The following is an 18,471-nucleotide window of genomic DNA, read 5'->3' on the forward strand; positions in this document are numbered from 1 at the left end:
AAACAATGAGGGGGCTGCTCATAGCAACAAAACAATCTGTGCGCCAATGGGGAGGGAGGGCTGTTTGAAACATGGAAAAAAAGAAAGGAAGTCTGAGATCTTCGTCAAAATCAACAAATCATTTGGCTGCTATATATTGTTTTTTACTATGTTAAGGATCTTTTCCATATTGTGTAACTGTTCCAGTACTTTGCTGAATTTAACACAGTATGCACTAGTGTCTTGTCTTTCTTAATCTCATGGGGGAAAAAAAATCACATTTCCAATACATGAAAAGCATTATCTTTAATGAAAAATAACATCAACAACAGCAATTGCAGCTCTACTGCACCTCAACAGTGAAATATGCACATCCAGATATCATTAACATCTGTCTTCCTGACTTTGTTGCTCTCTTCTGCACGTATACAGGGAGCAGTTGAAAATGGTCTAGAACAGTGTACTTACATGAACACAATCTTTCAAATGTTAACATAACGGATGTTAGAACAGCATTCACAAAGAGTCAGATATGAGCATGCGAGTGAAGGGAGAAGACGCAGCACAGTCTGAACTGAACATTTGGAGGTTGGGCACTGAGCAGAGGAAAATCTTACACAGAAAACCACGTCTTTGTAAACCTACACTCTCCAACACCACATGGAGTGACTCACGTAATTGGTATGGAGGCTATATCGGACTCTGCATCACACAAACTTGCTTTTTTTTTTTTTTTTTTTATAAGCGCTTTAGACTTTCATCTGTAAAAAAAATCTCTGTAAATACTCCCAAACCCACAATAGTGAGCACATTGATCAATGACACATACTGTATGTCTTGTAGTCCAGAATTTCTACTTCTATGAAAAACAGTAAGTAACTCCATTGTAGTTCAGTCTCTGAGCAGACAAATGTCTGCTGAAAAGTCTTGTAAGGAGGTACTTGTAGAGTAAGAAGCAGCACATTTTCATTTCCCATTTCTGTTTTTTGGTCTTTTCCCTTTTATTCTCAGTATCTCAAGATACGGTGACACTGTATGAAGGAGCCAGTGTTTTAGGGATGTTTTTGCTGTGAAGCTTTAGACTGTTGGACTCCATCAAGTGGCCTCCGCTGGACAGCGTGTGGGTCATGACGTGGCGAGAGTGATGGACCATGGTGAAACATTCACAGCAGCGTTTCCCAACCAAGTAGAGGATTTCAAAAATAGAAAGAAGGATGCAGACCAGGCTGGTGACCACCATGAAGAGGGTGAAGATCCGTTTCTCAGTGGGGCGAGAGATGAAACAGTCCACCGTGTTGGGACAGGGACTCTGCTCACACTTGATGAGCGAGGGGAAGTCATAACCCTCGTAGATGTGATAGACGAGGTAGACGAAGGTGGCGTCCACAAGTATTTTGAAGACCAATGTGAGGACGTAGGTCCACCACAGGCCTCCGCGCTTCTTACCCGTGTCCTTGTAGAGACTGCGGCAGTTGTCACCATACTTGAGGCGGTTTTTGCGTTCCCTGTCCTCCCTGTAGGCTACGTGCATCACCACCAAGAGAGAGGGGCAGGTGACGAAGATGAGCTGCAGGGCCCACAGCCGGATGTGGGAGACAGGGAAGAAGTGGTCATAGCAGACATTGTGGCACCCGGGCTGAGCAGTGTTGCACTGGAAGTCTTTCTGTTCATCGCCCCATACCTTTTCTGCTGCCACCACAAACACCATGACCCTGAAGAGGAAAACAACAGAGAGCCACACTCGGCCGAAGGCTGTGGAGTACTTGTTCACCCCACTGAGTAGGCCCTGGAGGAATGCCCAGTTCATGATGAGGTTTGTTCAGTGTCCTCTCTTCCTGCTGATGGAAGACAGAAGAAGCGCTTTGCAACAGCACAGACAAAGCACAGGTATCTACTAGCCTAAGACAAGAAGAAAACACAGTCAGATCACAGAAACAGGTTCAAACAATCGAACAAACTGAGGTGGAACTGGGTCATCAACATTATTCATTGTTAACATATCTTAAAATGAATTAAAGAAATAAGAGCAAAATGAGCAGATAAAAGTGGCTCCAAACCTTACATAAGAGACTTTGTTACGTAAGCAGAAAAGTTTTCATTCCTAATGTGATAGTCAGACAACTTACTCAAATCAGCGATTCGCCTCTCAAAGACCGTGGTAAACTTCTTCAGCTTTGTACATTCCTCTTGCGTAAATGCGCGTGTCCAAAATACCGACGTCTAAAACCTGCTAACCCGGGTATATCCCGAAAAGTTCGCCTTACTATCTGGTTCAGCACATACAAATTTCAGTATTTACAGTCTAAACGATGTTGTTGCGGTCCAGTGTCGCAGCGGTGGAACAGGCTTTGGATGAGCCTCCCCGATGAGAACATTTCTCAACAGGACGGGAGTGAAGGGGGTGGAGCTGTTCGCCTGCCATGTCTTCACCACTCAACCTGCTCAGGTGTGGCAAGCTGCACTCCACCAAATACTTGTTTGTCTAATTAAGTGAGGAAAAGGGGCGACGTTAGATTTTAAGTTTTGTTACCACTCGTAGAAACGATGGACCGCGTGGTCAAACTGGCTCCCTGCACGTGATTTACATGAAACAGATATAGAATAATATAAAATATGTTAGCATGCATGATTTGTATACAGTGTGCTAAACTGAAACCCACTCAGATTTTAACTATTTCTTTAAAAGTAAATACTGACAACATTTACTAGATTAAAGAAAAAAAGTTAAAATTTTAAATAATTAAGAAAGTATGTGCTATATAAATAGGTAGTTATACAAGTACAGAAGGGATAAGCCAATAATCAGCAGATCAATGTGACTGTAATAGACATCAAACTGTGGTTTCTTTTTCTTTATAAAAAAACAGTGTTTATTGAAATATTTACATGGCAGGCCACTTGGGAGTACAAAGTACAAAAGACAATGAACACACTCAAGCTCTCAGACATACACTGCCTCCAGAGACACAAACAAGCAAGCGCACACTTCTTGGTTCACACATATTCCCCACAGTCAGAGATGATGACTTTCTGCTTCGGCTTGCCCTCTTTTGTTCCCTGCGCCTGCAGAAAGAAAACAGATTTAAAAAGATTATCAATTACTTGCCAAAATGCAGTATCTTTACTAAATCCAGCCCGATTGTCATTGTCAACATCGTACAACTTTAACTTACAATATGACAAACTATTATCAATAGAACTTAAAGGGATAGATCAGGTTTTTAAAGTAGGCTGTATGAGGTACTTATCCACAGTCCCACAGTCAGTGTATGATCTGCGATGGTGCGTCCCCAGTTTGAAGAAGCAGACAGGACTACTGGCACAGAAGCTAAGCAATGTACAGCTGTGGATTGGGTCAGCAGCAAACCGTATAGCCACCTAAAAAAAGGCCCACCTTAAAAATTCCCTACCAGTTTAAATTTACACTATATTTCCTTTGAAACTACACTACACTGCATGTAAACTATAGACAAACGTACTGGGATATCCCATGCCTAAAACTTTTTTGGTGGGGGCTGTTTTTTCATGGTGTGTTCTTTGTTAAGGGAAATCTTAATGCTACAGCATATCATTTTAAACGGTAGTTCTGCCAACAGTGTGTTTTTCCTGTTACAATATGACAGTGCCCCCTTGAACAAAGCCAGCTAAAAAGATAAAAGGAGATTAAATAAAAAGGGAAAAGGCTAGGTTTTTTTTTTCCAAATCATATTCTGCTATTATACTAAAAAGTCTCACTGCATTCTTCGTTTTCATGACAAACTCATTATGAAATACACAAAACGTAAGTTTCACTTAGGTAAGTTTTCACAACTTTGATTTGTGAATATAAAATTTCCCAAAAATAACAATGTTATTAACCACAAAATGTCTTTGTTGTTGTCCATGACGCAACCATAGATGATGTCCTTCAGAGAAAAGTTCATGAGATGAAAAACTTTTGGGTAAAGCCAATCATGTATATCAAGCAATAACGCTTCAGAATACATACAATGGAAAACTAAATGATCAGTAGTTTCATTGTCATCACAAATTACACAATTATTGGTTTCTATACCAAAACGCTGTCATACCAAGTCGCTGGATGGATACACAGCATTTAGGATTTTAAAATGGATTTCTTTGGCTTTGGGAAGTATAGAGAATTTTAAATATTTGGTTCATAACGAGTGATTAGTACATTTCGAGAATAGTTCGGAAATTGAGTTTCTAAAGGATATTGTAGGGTATGAGATGTTATCAATCAAATTCCTAATTGGTTTGTTTGGGATTTTTACCTTATTAAAATCCACACCTCCAACTAAAAGTAGAGGAAGACAAGGGGTAACAGGAGTAGAATTCATTAACATACCCTTAATTAAACACATAAAAGAGTTGGGTCGTGTCTTAGGCAGAAGTTCTCATATGATATGAGACAGCCGTCACTGTCTACCAAATGGATCCCAGACCAAATACCTTTATCCATCCAGTCCTTGTTCAACAGCGATTTGTTGTTAACTGTAATATATCTATCATTCCATATTGGGGTGTTATGTGGGGTGAAATTATGATTATATAAGAGTTTCCAATATAAAAGAACCTGCTGGTGAAAAAAGGGATAATTTAATTGGAATTCTTTGAATAGTGAAATCACCTTTAAGTAAGAATTCTATTCCTCTTAATTTCTTGAATATTTCTCTGGGGATATGGTATGTTGTTCACCAGATTGAGAATCACTGATGATTTTTATGTAGATTTGTTTTTAATCTGTTCAATCAATGTTCAATAAAGATATTGGTCTAAGATTATCTATTATTTCAGGGTCCTTACCAGGCTTAGGGATTAAAGTAATTATACCTTGTGTCATGGTAGGGGGAAATAAATACCTATTTGCCTCTTTTAACATAAGAAAAAAAATGCATATAATCGCTGACTTAAGTTTGGGTACATACCCCTGTGATGGTTAGGGTAAGGGTAAGGGGCTTTGGAAAGCTGTGAACCCCTTTTATACTAACGGCATCTCATACAGACGCGCCCGGAGACGTCTCATACACATGCCGAAGGGTACCTCTTGCATCAAATAACGCTTTGTCAGCCTTTCTGAAAGCGTCAGTATTTGATGCCCTGATATGAAAACAGACACGAGTAATTATGAACAGGCACATTTGTGGTAACCTTCTTTGACAGACAGGACCACTTTTACGCATGATAGGGATCCAGTAGGTAGCACGGATTTGGTACCTACAGCTGTAACTTTTGAAATGGCCCCCGGAACAGCTTTGACCACGTAAACAGAAAACAACTCCTGTTGCATACGAGTCAATGGAGCGCCAGCAAGAAAAAGAAAACATTTCACAGTCTCAGTAAACCTTTTCATCCCATACCTCCATTGCACGGAGCACATCCATCCCCTCCACTAGCTCTCCAAACACCACATGTTTGCCATCCAGCCAGTCTGTTTTGTCAGTGGTGATGAAGAACTGAGAGCCATTGGTGTTTGGCCCAGAGTTGGCCATGGAGAGTTGCCCTGTTGATTGACATGAGAGACAAGGTTTGTCCAATTATCCACATGATGGGCTAGTAAAACTAAAACATGAAGCTACAAGACCTCTTTTTTATAAAACTCCTCACCTGGAGCAGTGTGCTTGAGGACAAAGTTTTCATCATCAAACTTCCGGCCATAGATTGACTTGCCGCCGGTGCCATTGTGGTTGGTGAAATCACCTCCTTGGCACATAAACTGAGGGATGATTCGATGAATGCTGCTGCCCTTATACCCAAACCCCTTCTCATGCGTGCACAAGCAGCGGAAATTCTCTAGATAAGATGTAAAAAAATATATTATAATAATAATAAAAAAATGTCACTGATTTTTGTTTTGCTTTTCATTAAAAGGATGACATAATTACACTCTTGTGGTTTTGTTTTAGCGTCTTTTTCAATTCTTTACGCAAGCAAGCTTAACATTGTGCAGCTACACACCTGCTGTCATGGGAACAATGTCAGCCCGAAGGAGGAAGCGTAGTCTCCCTGCTGGTTTGTTTCCAATCTTGATGTCCATGTAGACCTGAGGATTTACTCTGCCCTTTTTAGCCGGGGGCTCACCCTGCAAACACAAATCATACTTATGTCGCTACTGTGACACAAAGAGACAGCGTCACCAACGCACGTAAGAGAGACAGCCATCTCACCTCCTGTGTTGCAGTACTGGTTGTTTCTCCGCCTGCAGCCTCCCCCTCAGCCTCCTCCGTGGTCTTCCCTGAGAACTTCTTCAGCCAGTCATCATCTGACCACACTGAAGGTAAAGCAGAGTTAAAATTAGAACCAAGGATTTAAAGTACTGTCCAGGCAAAGGCCTCTATAAACAGGTATTTTATCAATTACCTGGTCGAGAAGACCCTTCTTTGATTCTCATGGGCTTGGCCGTGTTGACCCGCACAGTCCGGCCAAAAAGCTCAGACTCATTCTAGCAGAGAAAGACGAGAAAAACATCAACATGAAAACAGGAAGCTTTTATGGGACCTTTTGGGTGAATCACAACAACTAGGTCTCAGAAAAAGCAATAAAACATCACTGACATGAGTGTGCAAAAATGTGATCCCCCTTACCATGTTATCAATAGCTGCTGCAGCATCCTACAGAAGACAAAGGGCATAAATACGTTACAAGCACAGAAATATTTACAATGAAAGTCCCACTACGCGTCAGTTACCAACCAAGTTTACAGTGAATTCACCAGTCAGATTACCATTAACCTAAACAAGACAGCTTTTCAATAAAACTGCGTCTATGGGATTCTGACAAATGTATTCAACAGATATTCCTGTTTACATGCTAGAGCGCAGCCAGATAAATAACTGGGAATCACCCCTCTTGAACCTCAAACAGTCTTTCTCTTATATTGCTGCTATGGTTTATACTAAGTGCATTTTAATGTTTTTTTATTTACTGTGCATAAAATAGATTCAAAAGATTCAAAGTGTGTGGCAGGAAACTCAGTTAAGTTGTGTACATGTTTAAATCAATAACGCAAGTTTAAATCTTAATTTAACTGAATTAAGCTTACTCTGAATATGACCTTCTGCAGGTTAAAACAATGAATTTGTAAGGTTAATTTATGAAGATTCTCAAACAGAGTTTTGTCTTTATTAGGTTAATATCAGAATAGTGCAGGCTTCAGTGTGTATCAGCCCTTTAACCAGTACATACCTCTGCCAATTCAAACTCAATGAATGCAAATCCTCTGTGCTTTTCTAAAAATAGAGCATAAGACACATTAATACAGCTTAATATGCATTTTTTTCACGGTGTTCAGTGGTACATTTAAACAGTGCATTAACTACTACACATGACAGCCAAACTCCTGATCTTACCTGTTTCATAGTCTAATGGTATCTGGATGTCTGTGATGTCCCCAAAGGGAATAAAAGCTGCATGTAACACCTTCTCGTCCACCTCCTCTGCCAGGCCACCTGACAGAAACACACGGTACTGAGTATGAGCTGATGAACAGTTAGTAAAATCGCCGGGAGTAGCAGAAACATGTCGCTTAAAACTCTTAAAATGTTTGTTTGTTTTCACATTCAGAGGAGAGGATAAAGGAGCATCTTTACGTCCAAGTCACAAGAAGAACGGAGTCCTGATGCTAACCGTTAAACCTTGTTTCATTTGATAAATTCAGAGTTTAGTACACAACTTGACATGATGCGCTTTACTCGTAGCTTTGGTAAAACTGTGCGACGTTTTATACAGTCTTTTACACAGTCTATGTCGAAGTTTAAAATCAGCGAAGTTGCCATGTTTTTAAAGTGACGCTCTCATGGGTTAACTTACCGGCTAAATATTTACGTCTCGCAGTTTCATCATATTATGTGCACTTTGTACATGTTTAGTTATATTTAATTTCGTTAGTTAGAAAGTAACATCCTTAGCACGTTTGCTAGATTTACTGAAACAATATACGTTTAGCGTGTTTTTATGAAAAGTAGAATTAACTTACCAACATACAGTACTCGTTTGTTAGCCGCCATATTGGAATTAACCCTTCAACTTTGACCCCAGCAGCTCGTCATTGGTGAGACCTGAAGCCCGCCTCGCTATGGCCAAATGTCCTCTATCGCCACCTGTCGGTTGAACGGTTGAATCCGTCTGCAGCTGTCATCACTCAAACACCTTTTTTTTTAACCACAGCCCCACTGTAACAGAGTCAGTTTCTACCATTTTCATCTTTCACAACATCCTTTTCCACAAATATTCCTAAACTGTGAAGGCTACATCACAATTGTTTTTTTAACCATTTAAGAAATCTAAATTCTTTAGTTTTCAACAGAAGCAAATTTGGTATTTGAATAGAATGAGAGTTAAGTCTGGTAGGTCTACATTGGAGCTAAAACTCTTTACAGGCACAGGTATGAATAATAAAATGACTTATGGCTGAATTCCATTTAGCTATTTCCATGTTAAGAAGTTTTCCACAATTTGACTAGTCAGGAAGGCACAGGTGCTAATAATATAATTGGGCTCTGTTCTATTCAAGTGTCCTACTAAATCATGACAGTGTGACAGTACATTTACAGTTACTCTTTTGGGAGACACTTTTATCCAAAGCAACTTACATTTGAGGAACAACATACAAGCATCAGTAAAGCATCAGTACAGGAAGTGATCTACTAGTGACTACAGATACAAGCAAGAGCACAGTAACAATACCCTGAAACAAAAGCAGCAAAATGGAATTTAGCCATCAGTTATGTTATCATTCACACATGTGCTTTTCCTAATGTGACATGTTAAAATATCTTCTGTGAAGGCTAGTTGAGCATGCTGGCTCACTGCCACGACTTACTGGTACTTGAAGAGAAAAGAGCCACTGTCAATGTTATTAGTGACACCTGTGGTTTTCTTACTATGGCAAGTCAAAATGTCGGCCGCTGCAGAGAATGTGGAGCAAATTTGTTGACCATAACATTTACAGTACAGACCTGAGAGTTAGTAAAAAAAAAAAATAAATAACTTTATTAATGACTTTTTAGCATTTAGAACTGCAGACATGATAACCACCCAAAGAGATTTTTGACATGTAAGCAAAGTAACACAAGAGTTGTAACCTTGATATATCATCCCTTTATTGAGAATACCACACACCCATGATAACATGATAGGATGGAGGAGTCCATTTCAAATCAAACATAAAACTTTCAAGCAAAGAAAAGAACAAGGCTCAGTTTCCTTTTAGAAAAGGGTTTCTCTCCTGTGCCACAAAATGAAAGGCCTTCTTTCGAGATTCATTAGCATTATTAGTTTGGTATGTAGTTTAAAAGTATTGCAGAACTAGAAAATTAGGAACTGTAGCATTTTTCAAAATGTTCACATATATTTTTAAAATTACATTTTCTTGTTTTTCTTCATTTTTGCATAATTGTTTAGAGGAGTCTAGTGTTTGGAGTCAGCGTAGTGTGTCTCTCCCCATCTCTGCTCATTTGTCTGTGCCCTGAAACAACACAATGACTTTTCATTACCACCACACAACCTAAATTATGTGTGACAAAATCAACAAGTATGAATAGCTTGACTGATTATGTATTATCATACCAATTTAATATGGCACGCGGTCTTCAGGATGTGGCAGCAGCAGTTGTAGTAGCCATGGTGCCCACTTTCTGGGTGGCATCTTTCTTTGCCTGATGGGCTTGTAGCACAGCAACGGCTTCTTCGACCTGTGCAAACATACAATAACATCAAACATGAATTATGAGGTGGTATACAGACATTTTAGTGTGACAATACAGCAAAGATAGAGGTAGTGAAGTACCTTTGAACGCAGAGATTCATGAGACTCCAGCATATGGAGCAGTTCAGAGTTGTCAATCTCCAGCAGCATGCCAGTGATCTTTCCTGCCAGGTTGGCATGCATTGCCTGAATCAGTGGGAAAAGACGCTCACCTTTTTTGGAAAAATGGAGAATAAATCAACCTAATAAACACTGTAAAGCATTACAGTTAATTAATTATGATATGGGATTCTTACCTAGCATCTGTTTCTGCTCCTGAGGGGGCGCAGCAGCCAGCATGGAGGCTGTGAGAGGCTCCTGGCCCTGGACATGCACAGCTGGCTGAGTCTGAAAAGGACAGAAAAAGAACATAGTAAGGAAAATTATTTATTGCTCTGGGGGCTTTGATATGACAGGAACACAAGATGGTGACTGGTCTGTTGCCCATACCTGCTGTAAGGCAATAGGCTGCACCACCTGGGGGTTTGGGTTACGGACACCAGTGGCATATTTGTATGGAGGCATGGCACGGGGGCCAGGGACTCCCATTGAGGGACGAGGACCCATGGCCTGGCCAGGAGCTAGCAGAGAGGAGAAAAATAGAGAAGAATTTACACAGTGTCTTGACAACCCCTACTGTATCTGTAGTGTCAATAAAATGCTAGAGCCAGAGTCAATGTGTTGATGGTGATCACTTTGGTGAACTGTTATTGGCAAACACACCTCGCGGTCCCTGTGTGCTGCTATTAGGACTCATGTGTCTCAGGTTGGCACGGGGTCCTGGCTGACGCAGCGATCCGGGAATCCCTTGGAAACCACCTGGGAGTGACAGAAGCAGAGACAAAAACAGTTGCATACAATACAAAACATTTTTATATATTTCAAACAGGTCCATTACATTATAACTATGTATGTTAGATAAATGAAAGTATATCAAATATAGATGCATCATATAGTGCCACATGCTCACCTTGACCTCTGCCACCTTGTTGCTGCCATCTGGGGTTGGGTCGCATTTGGGCCAGCTGATTGGGTGCATAGTATGTGGTCCTATTCTGGGCCTGGTGGGTACAAGTAAGTGAAATGTATCATTTTATGGCATAACCTACTGAAACCACCAATGTGACTACCTTTTTAATCTGTGGCATTGTTACTGAAATGAAGGAAAACAGTAATGATCCTAGTTATCCTAGTGACATCACTTTGAATAGTTGGAACATAGCTTTCTTGACAAGTACATTAAATGATCTTAAACCTGCATTAACAGATCTTTTGGGCCATTTGCAGGTGTAAACACAACACTGATTTATTTCCACCTTTAAAGTTGATGTCCAACAGACACTGAGGAACATAAGCTTTAATTTGGAGTAATGTTTGTGTCCACTCTGCAAATGTAAATCAAATATTCATTGTCCTTTTAGTTCTGGTTTTGGACTCCACCAAATCTTGTAGAAAATATCTGGCTCTTAAGCTGCTAAATATTCAAGTGGCAAACATGAGGTTTCTAGATAACTTTACTAAAAAGATCCACCTGCCTGAAGAGATCAGTGAGACTGACCCAAAACCGTAAAGATGCAAGCCTTAAACAAAAATAATGAGCCATCATGCTAAAAAGATTCGTAGAGCTGAGGGGAACTATAGAGTCCAGTGATAATTATTTGGGGGTTTGTCACTACGAGCAGCCCCTTTCACATCACACAGTCATGTGTAGCCACTTTAACACACAGTATCTTCTTTGATTCTCACACCTGTGGCACAGCTGGCATGAAGTAGCCACTGGTGGGCTGGAACTGATTGATGATGGCGTTAGCCGGCATGGCCCTCATGCCAGCAATACGCTGCATATACTGGTTTGTTAGATGAGCTTTGCGCTCTTCTTTGCGCTGAGCGAGAGCCACGTAGAGGGGTTTGGAGCCAACAATACGTCCATTCATCTCAGTCACAGCCTTGGTGGCCTCTTCGGGGGAGGAGAAGCAGACAAAGCCAAAGCCCTTGGAGCGACCCTCCTCTAGCATCACCTTAAATACAGACAGATTGTGTTTGGCTAACTTCAAACACACAATATTGTCACGCTGTTGCTATATTTGTATTGCAGTGGTACATTGCCTCTTCTCTGGTGATAATGCATTGCAACATCCGTTTGATTGCTCTCACCTTAGCACTTGTAATAGATCCGAATGGAGAGAACTCCTTACGCAGTTTCTCATCGTCTATGGTGTCATCCAGGTTTTTAATGTAAAGATTAACACCCTGAAACCAAAGATACACAGTGGTGATACATACGTAGCAGCTTCTCTGACATGAATGGACTGAAATTTAAGATTGATTAGATTTATAAGATCAATAAGGAGCTTAGTTTCTACGAACCTGATAACGACTGATCCTTTCTTGTTTCAGCAGCTCAAACTTCCTCTTCAGCTCCGCCTGCCGCTCCATCTTCTTCTGAGCTCGGCCCACAAACACTGTCTTGCCATTGAGGTCAGTGCCATTCATGTCTTCTACAGCCTTTGGATGAAAACATCAGAAATCATCATCATCAGAAGGAATGACCAATAAAGACTCACTTGGTATAATTCCATGAGGACCAAGTACCTTGTTAGCGTCCTCGTGTTTCTCATAACTAACAAATCCAAAGCCTCTGGATTTGCCAGTGGGGTCTGTCATCACCTTCACGCTGAGTGTTTTACCTGCAGAGGTCCGATTAGTAGATGTAAGCCAGCAGAACTAGACCACATTAGAATTTGGAGGGACACCCATGAATCTAATTCCATTTTACCATATTTGTCGAAAAGCTCCTTCAACCGGTCATCATCCATATCATCCCCAAAGTTCTTAATGTAGACATTGGTAAACTCTTTGGCTTTGGCACCAAGTTCAGCCTCCCGTTCCTTGCGAGATTTGAAACGACCCACAAACCTGAAGATAGAGGAGGAACAGCGATACACTCTTTTAAAACAGTCCCAACAGAGATGAGAAAACAAACCAGGATCCATCTCTTTTGAGTGTTGGTTTTTCCGATCTATAAAAAAAAACACTTGATCCAGTTTTCGGGTACAGAAAGTTCCACAATGACAGAGGAAGACCTGACCATGCAAGCATGGTAAGTAAAGAGGGTCCAATCTTTTACAAAAACATCCACAAAACATATTCAGCTACATTTCATCACGTGACTCATCATTCCTGGGGTAAACAACAAAAAAAACATCCAACTGCTGTTAATATCACCAGAGGCAGGCAGATATGTCGACATGCTAGACACAGTGACAACCGACTTGATTCTTGGTCCAAAACTTGATGAGGAGGTGGATGGTGAAGGATGGAGGAATAGAGTCTCACAGTACAAAGGAAAGCTGAAGAGGACCAAATGTTCTTATATACCTTGCTATGACGACCTCTCTCTCCTTCCGCCATCCAGTATTGCATTCCTGCATTCGATCCATCACTAAAACACACAAGCGTGGTCATACACACACACACAAACACTCCAAGACGGGTGACCAGCGTGTGAACAAATGAGGCAACAGTAAATGCATCTGGTAGGAAAGATTAGAGTAAGTAAGAGTTTTTAATTTGTTATCTATCAGTATCAGTAGAGGTTATCTTCATACTGGAGGTAGTGAGAGATGAGTTTATTAGTCAAATTAGTCACGCACAAACTGAAGAAAAGACACAAAAAGTCAGTTCCCTCAACACAAGTGACACATCAGGTTTTTACATTATAACAAAATATGACGCAGTTTAACACACATAAGCTACTCCCATTATCACCATAAGCTCAATAAGTACTGCACCTTCTACATCTGGACTATCATTGTCATGATAACTTTCAAAATGCTATCAAGATCATTTTAAAGAGGTGGTATGCTCATTTTCAGGTTAAAAATCGTATTTAGGGGTTGTACCAAGGAGTTGCACATGCGCTAGTTAAAGACTACTAGCCAATCATAAGCAGAGAAGGGCGGGTCAGTGAGAAGCCAGTAAACATGGCTTCAGTTCAGCTGTACGTGTTCCCGTTACCAGCTTAGCAACATGGACTGGAGCAAGAGTTTCAGAGTGGTGAGTTATTAATCTGTAACAAAAGCATCTTTTATACATAATATTAGTGAGCTCTGTCTCTACATGACAGTAACAAATTTATGTCCATTGACTGCCTGGGGGTAGGTTGTGTTTGGAATGGAGAAGGGAGGTGTGTGCTGCAGCTCAGTGTTTTTCCACCCGTGTTTTTGAGGGCATGTCGGACTAGCCGCTGGGCGAGCGTTATATCACACATCACATCATGCATTTTGCTTTCATCCCTTTGTCGTCAGACGGATGAAAGGGAAACAGCTGGACTACAAACAAGCTATTTTCAGGCAGTTCAGAGCAGAGTTTTCTGTGGGAGATGGAAATTCCCTTTGGGACTTTGGGCTTTTTCACTTTGCAAACCTATTACATGCACAAAAAAGATATATAACTCAATAAAGGAGAGGGAAAAAGCATAATACCACCTCTTTAAAGTTCAAGCTAAATTCTTTCTAAAGTCTTTTCAAAACACTATCAACGACAAGAACCCCTTTGTCCCCAGTTCCTAGATGGTCAGACACTCACACCTTGCGGTCATTCAGAAGCATGCCGTTCATCTTCTCAATGGCACGGTCAGCAGCATCCTGGGTCTCAAAGTGGACAAAAGCGTAGCCTTTGGAGCCATTTTCGTCACACACCACCTGGAGCGGAGGGGCGGAGGAAGACATTTGGGTTAATGTGCATTCAGCAGAAAGGCATCATGATGCATGCAGGCAGTTCCTTGCTTATTTCACTTTCTTGCTGAGAGGTAGGTGAGAAGATCCACTAGCAAATCTATCCTCTTAATGTGAACCTGCAGCGAGTTAGCCTAGCTTAGCATAAAATAGTATGGAAACACATTAAATCATTTTGTTTAATCATTTCAAAAAACAAAGTGTATAGCAACATTTTGTGGTTTTACAACAAGCACCCCTTTGGGTGGGGTTTTGCACTTTTCACCATTTTCAACATTTCAGGTGTCACTTAAAGAAGATCTATAACATGTTAATTACTGCGCTTTAGACTTTGTTATGAGTATTTTGTTACCTTTGGGGAGAGCCAGACTAGCCGTTTCACCTGTTTCCAGTCTTTATGCTAAGCTAAGCTAACCCACAGCTGGCTGTAGTGTCATATTTACCTTCCAGACACAAGCGGTATCATTCTTCTCATCTAACTTCCTCCAAGAAAGCAAATAAATGTATTTTCCAAAATATTCCAGTATTGCTACAATGTGATTGTTTTAGTTAGAACCATGAGGAGAGATGGTTTGAGTTTAGGTGAGAAGATTTTAAGCGCTTTAGAATATTATTAAATGTACTTGAGAACAGTTTGTACATAATCTCCAGCAGGGACAGATTGACAATTGTACCTTGCAGGAGAGGATGTTGCCAAAGGCAGAGAAGGTGTCGTACAGGGCTTTGTTGTCAATAGACTTGTCAAGGTTCTTGATGAACACGTTGCCCACTCCAGACTTCCTGAGGGAGGGGTCTCTTTGGGACCACATGATTCTGATTGGCTTCCCTTTCACCACGTCGAAGTTCATGGTGTCCAAGGCTCGCTCAGCTGGATGGGCAGAGAGGTGGAGGCAAAGGTCATTGGGTGGTTGTTTACATGGAGCCTGGAGTCTGAAACACATCAGTCACTGTATGCTAAATGTCACGCACCATGCATTTCTATTCTACCATCCCCAGTTGTTCTAATGCAGCCATCCCTTTAAACCACATACACAGCATTGCCTAATAACATTCCCAGAGAAATAACATGAAGCTACAATGGAGTGTTAAAACATTTTGTACTCCTGCGCAGTGTAGGCTATAATGGAGAATCCCTGCTGCCAGCCCATTACCAGGGCACATGTAACATGGTGAAGAGACCGCAGTATACCATGTGGATTAGCTGTCTACGAGCAGCTGGGGACAAGTGTGGGGGCAGCTGCAGTGGACAAGCTGGGAGCACATGGGCCCCCATCTCTAAATCACCACATGCTCCTGGGCCATGTCCCACCTATTGCAGTAGCAATGCACCAGGCCCTCAGATAACACATGGCTTAAATTGTGGTGTGAGAACAATGTTTTCATTAGCTCAAATCATTGTGTCTTCTTTGTTTAATCACTAAGGTTTATACAGTTTCCCTTTTCATCTGCTGCTTTAACTCTCATATAGGCTCTCATGTCCATGTGGGCACACACGCCAAACATCCCTTTTGTTCGGTCACTCCACAGTAACAGACACACACACACAGGCCAGGCTTTCCAGCTAAAAGTGTCTGGTAAACAAAACGGAGCTGCCTTGCGTCTGCTGGCATCAGCAGTTTGGCTTGCAATTGTACTTCACAGCCCGTGTGCTCAGAGGAGGTGTGTGATCACTGTCAAACATGTGGACTTCTGGAAGGTTCAGAATGGGTATCTTAGTTTAAAAACACTATGCTCTCCTCATCTATGTTAATTATTGCTATAATAAGGGATGTCATTTAGAATGATAGTGTCAAATGTTAACGGTGTTGAATTATTTGTTACTGTTCACCATTTTTGTTACGTTAAGAACTTAATAAAGTATTACAGGCAGGCAAATTTCTGGCTGCTCAGAAAGACCTATATTTAGAGAGGGGTCCTGAGAGGTATGTGCTGGCATGGAGTGTGACTTTAGCATTCTCTACCATTGATGGGGAGGAGACACATTCAAGAAAGCTCAGATGAGCAATACCCTCATGAGTGTTTACACATACAGCTGTGACATGAAGAAATCCAACAGAGATTGTAAACAAGCTCGACCACTGCTTTAGCCTACATGAAATCAAATATACTGAGCAGCTACAATTCTGATCATGTATATTTTCCTTTTTGTAACTAGTATTTTACAGGCAGCAATTTATTGCATGTGCTAGGACTCCATTTAAATACCCAACAGCTACCATCCCCCATGTCTACACCTCCAATAACAAATGGTGTCTTCTCACTTGTGGGTCTTATTACATTTACTCAAGTGAGTGATACTACCACCCTGGAAGTGAGCCAGTTGTAACCTATCATTACTCCAGCTTTTGGTAACAGACTCGAGTGCAGATAAATTGTGACAGGTGTTTAACGTTGATACAAGAGGCAAAAAAAAAAAAAAGTCCACACAATGTACAGGCCTCCACAAACAACCACAACACCTGCTGCTATTGCTCAATGATTCAATACCATTGGATGGAAAGCGCTTTATAAGACACTTAACACTGCTGATACTTTTGTATTTACATAGACATTCACTTTAGGCATGCGGTTCAAATAGATTATCAATCGACAAGCAGCTTAAGTGGTTAAGATGTTGCAAATAAACCAGCTATATGATTAAACTAATCCCTAACTGGTTTAAAATGAAGCTGGGATTAAATCCAAATAGAAATGGGATCAAGTCTTAGTATTATTGTGCCAGACAACACACATAACAGACATGTCAAGTGGGCAGTTCAGGGGTCACTGTTCAGCTGTGCTTGTCCCTTTTCTTGATTTCTGTGAATAGAGCAGCAGAGGGCAATGAGAATTTAGTTTCACTCACTGGCTCTTTAAATAGGAGCAGAAATGGGTCAATTTTGGGCTGAATAAGTCACATCTGCAAGAGTAGTTTATTCCCAAATGCAGTACTATAATTGATGGACATAAATGACTTGTTAACTTTTAAGCATAGTCAAACACTGTATTTGTGCGAGGGCTTATAAGTAGTGAGATACCACCAATAATAGGCTATAAGAACTGGGACATGCTTATATGGGTCAAATGAGTGCACCAACCTGTCTGAAGAGCTGCTATGACTGTCCTTTGATTAGACTGTTTAAACATCACTTAAACCACAATTCAGTTCATCCTTTTGTAATATTCATTGCCAGTGTCTCCCTGATCTTGCATTTCATTGACCAATTAGGACTGACATTGGCAATATTTGAAGGATGCATGCTTTCTGACTCTTAGCAGCGTGCACTGACCGTAAGTTACATCAGTCTGCACAGTGATCGTTTCACATGTTTCACTTCTTACCGTCAGCAGGTTGGGAGAAGTTCACATAAGCATATCCCAGGGATCGCCGGGTGATCATGTCTCGGCATACCCGAATGGAGAGCACCGGTCCGGCTGGGCTGAATTTCTCATACAGCATAGCCTCCGTGATATCGGGGTGCAGGTCGCCAACGTAGAGAGAAGCCATCGGATAACTCCCCGTCGCTGCAGTGTTCATTTCTCGCACTTCACAAAATAAATGAACGCAAAGCCTCCCTCAAAAACGCCAGGGAGAAAAAAAAAGAAAAAAGGCCGGTATGAACTGTATTCCGGGTCCAAACTGCGCTTCAATTCTCACCTAATAAAGACACTGCAGCTGGCTCTCTGGTCCTGCTTGTTGAGAAAGTCAGAAAAACCACGATTTAAATCGATGGCAAGTATTTTCTCTTTAAAAACGACAACTTCGGGTAAAGCCCAAGGCCTCCTTTTTGTAGAATCTTTTTTTGTAGTTATTTTGCTGTTTTTTTAAACGTTTGTATTTCTTTAAATATTACGGTGCTTGTTTTTATTAAGATTTTATGGATTTTATATTTTTTATATTATTTTTATTTTAAGTTTTTCTAGAACAGTGAGTTAGACACTCACGGTTGTTTTGTGGCCGGGGAAAGAGACTGCGTGAAGAAAAGCATGGGCACTTTATAGAGTGAGGCGGTGAGGAAATAGTGGCCAGGG

General features: G+C 41.0%; 3 protein-coding genes across 5 annotated transcripts; all 3 read right to left on the bottom strand.

The window, feature by feature from the left end:
- Positions 1-270: 270 nt before the first annotated feature.
- Positions 271-2,388, bottom strand: LOC123978676 (gap junction beta-4 protein-like). The gene is made up of 2 exons (XM_046062064.1): positions 2,106-2,388; positions 271-1,878 (listed from the first exon to the last, which is right to left on the bottom strand). The coding sequence occupies exon 2, from the start codon at positions 1,784-1,786 to the stop codon at positions 995-997; it is 792 nt and encodes a 263-aa protein (XP_045918020.1). The 5' UTR covers positions 1,787-1,878; positions 2,106-2,388; the 3' UTR covers positions 271-994.
- A 407-nt stretch (positions 2,389-2,795) lies between these two features.
- Positions 2,796-8,096, bottom strand: ppie (peptidylprolyl isomerase E (cyclophilin E)). 2 transcript variants are annotated; one of them, XM_046062069.1, is made up of 10 exons: positions 7,955-8,096; positions 7,329-7,427; positions 7,165-7,208; positions 6,564-6,590; positions 6,340-6,421; positions 6,147-6,250; positions 5,938-6,061; positions 5,587-5,772; positions 5,340-5,482; positions 2,796-3,042 (listed from the first exon to the last, which is right to left on the bottom strand). In XM_046062069.1, the coding sequence occupies exons 1-10, from the start codon at positions 7,983-7,985 to the stop codon at positions 2,974-2,976; spliced, it is 909 nt and encodes a 302-aa protein (XP_045918025.1). In that variant the 5' UTR covers positions 7,986-8,096; the 3' UTR covers positions 2,796-2,973. The 2 variants fall into 2 exon arrangements, with proteins under 2 accessions (XP_045918025.1, XP_045918026.1); XM_046062070.1 differs by lacking the exon at positions 7,955-8,096 and adding an exon at positions 7,789-7,934.
- A 962-nt stretch (positions 8,097-9,058) lies between these two features.
- On the bottom strand, positions 9,059-18,470 carry pabpc4 (poly(A) binding protein, cytoplasmic 4 (inducible form)). Of its 2 annotated transcripts, none has more exons than XM_046062067.1 (15): positions 17,782-18,470; positions 15,135-15,328; positions 14,312-14,427; positions 12,501-12,640; positions 12,317-12,411; positions 12,092-12,229; positions 11,879-11,974; positions 11,473-11,742; positions 10,695-10,785; positions 10,448-10,543; positions 10,175-10,305; positions 9,982-10,072; positions 9,767-9,897; positions 9,547-9,671; positions 9,059-9,445 (listed from the first exon to the last, which is right to left on the bottom strand). In XM_046062067.1, the coding sequence occupies exons 1-14, from the start codon at positions 17,975-17,977 to the stop codon at positions 9,570-9,572; spliced, it is 1,887 nt and encodes a 628-aa protein (XP_045918023.1). In that variant the 5' UTR covers positions 17,978-18,470; the 3' UTR covers positions 9,059-9,445; positions 9,547-9,569. The 2 variants fall into 2 exon arrangements, with proteins under 2 accessions (XP_045918023.1, XP_045918024.1); XM_046062068.1 differs by having other exon boundaries at positions 15,135-15,390; positions 17,782-17,890.
- Position 18,471: the final 1 nt, after the last annotated feature.

Source organism: Micropterus dolomieu, linkage group LG11, assembly GCF_021292245.1.
Source record: "Micropterus dolomieu isolate WLL.071019.BEF.003 ecotype Adirondacks linkage group LG11, ASM2129224v1, whole genome shotgun sequence".
NCBI classification, from domain to species: domain Eukaryota; kingdom Metazoa; phylum Chordata; class Actinopteri; order Centrarchiformes; family Centrarchidae; genus Micropterus; species Micropterus dolomieu.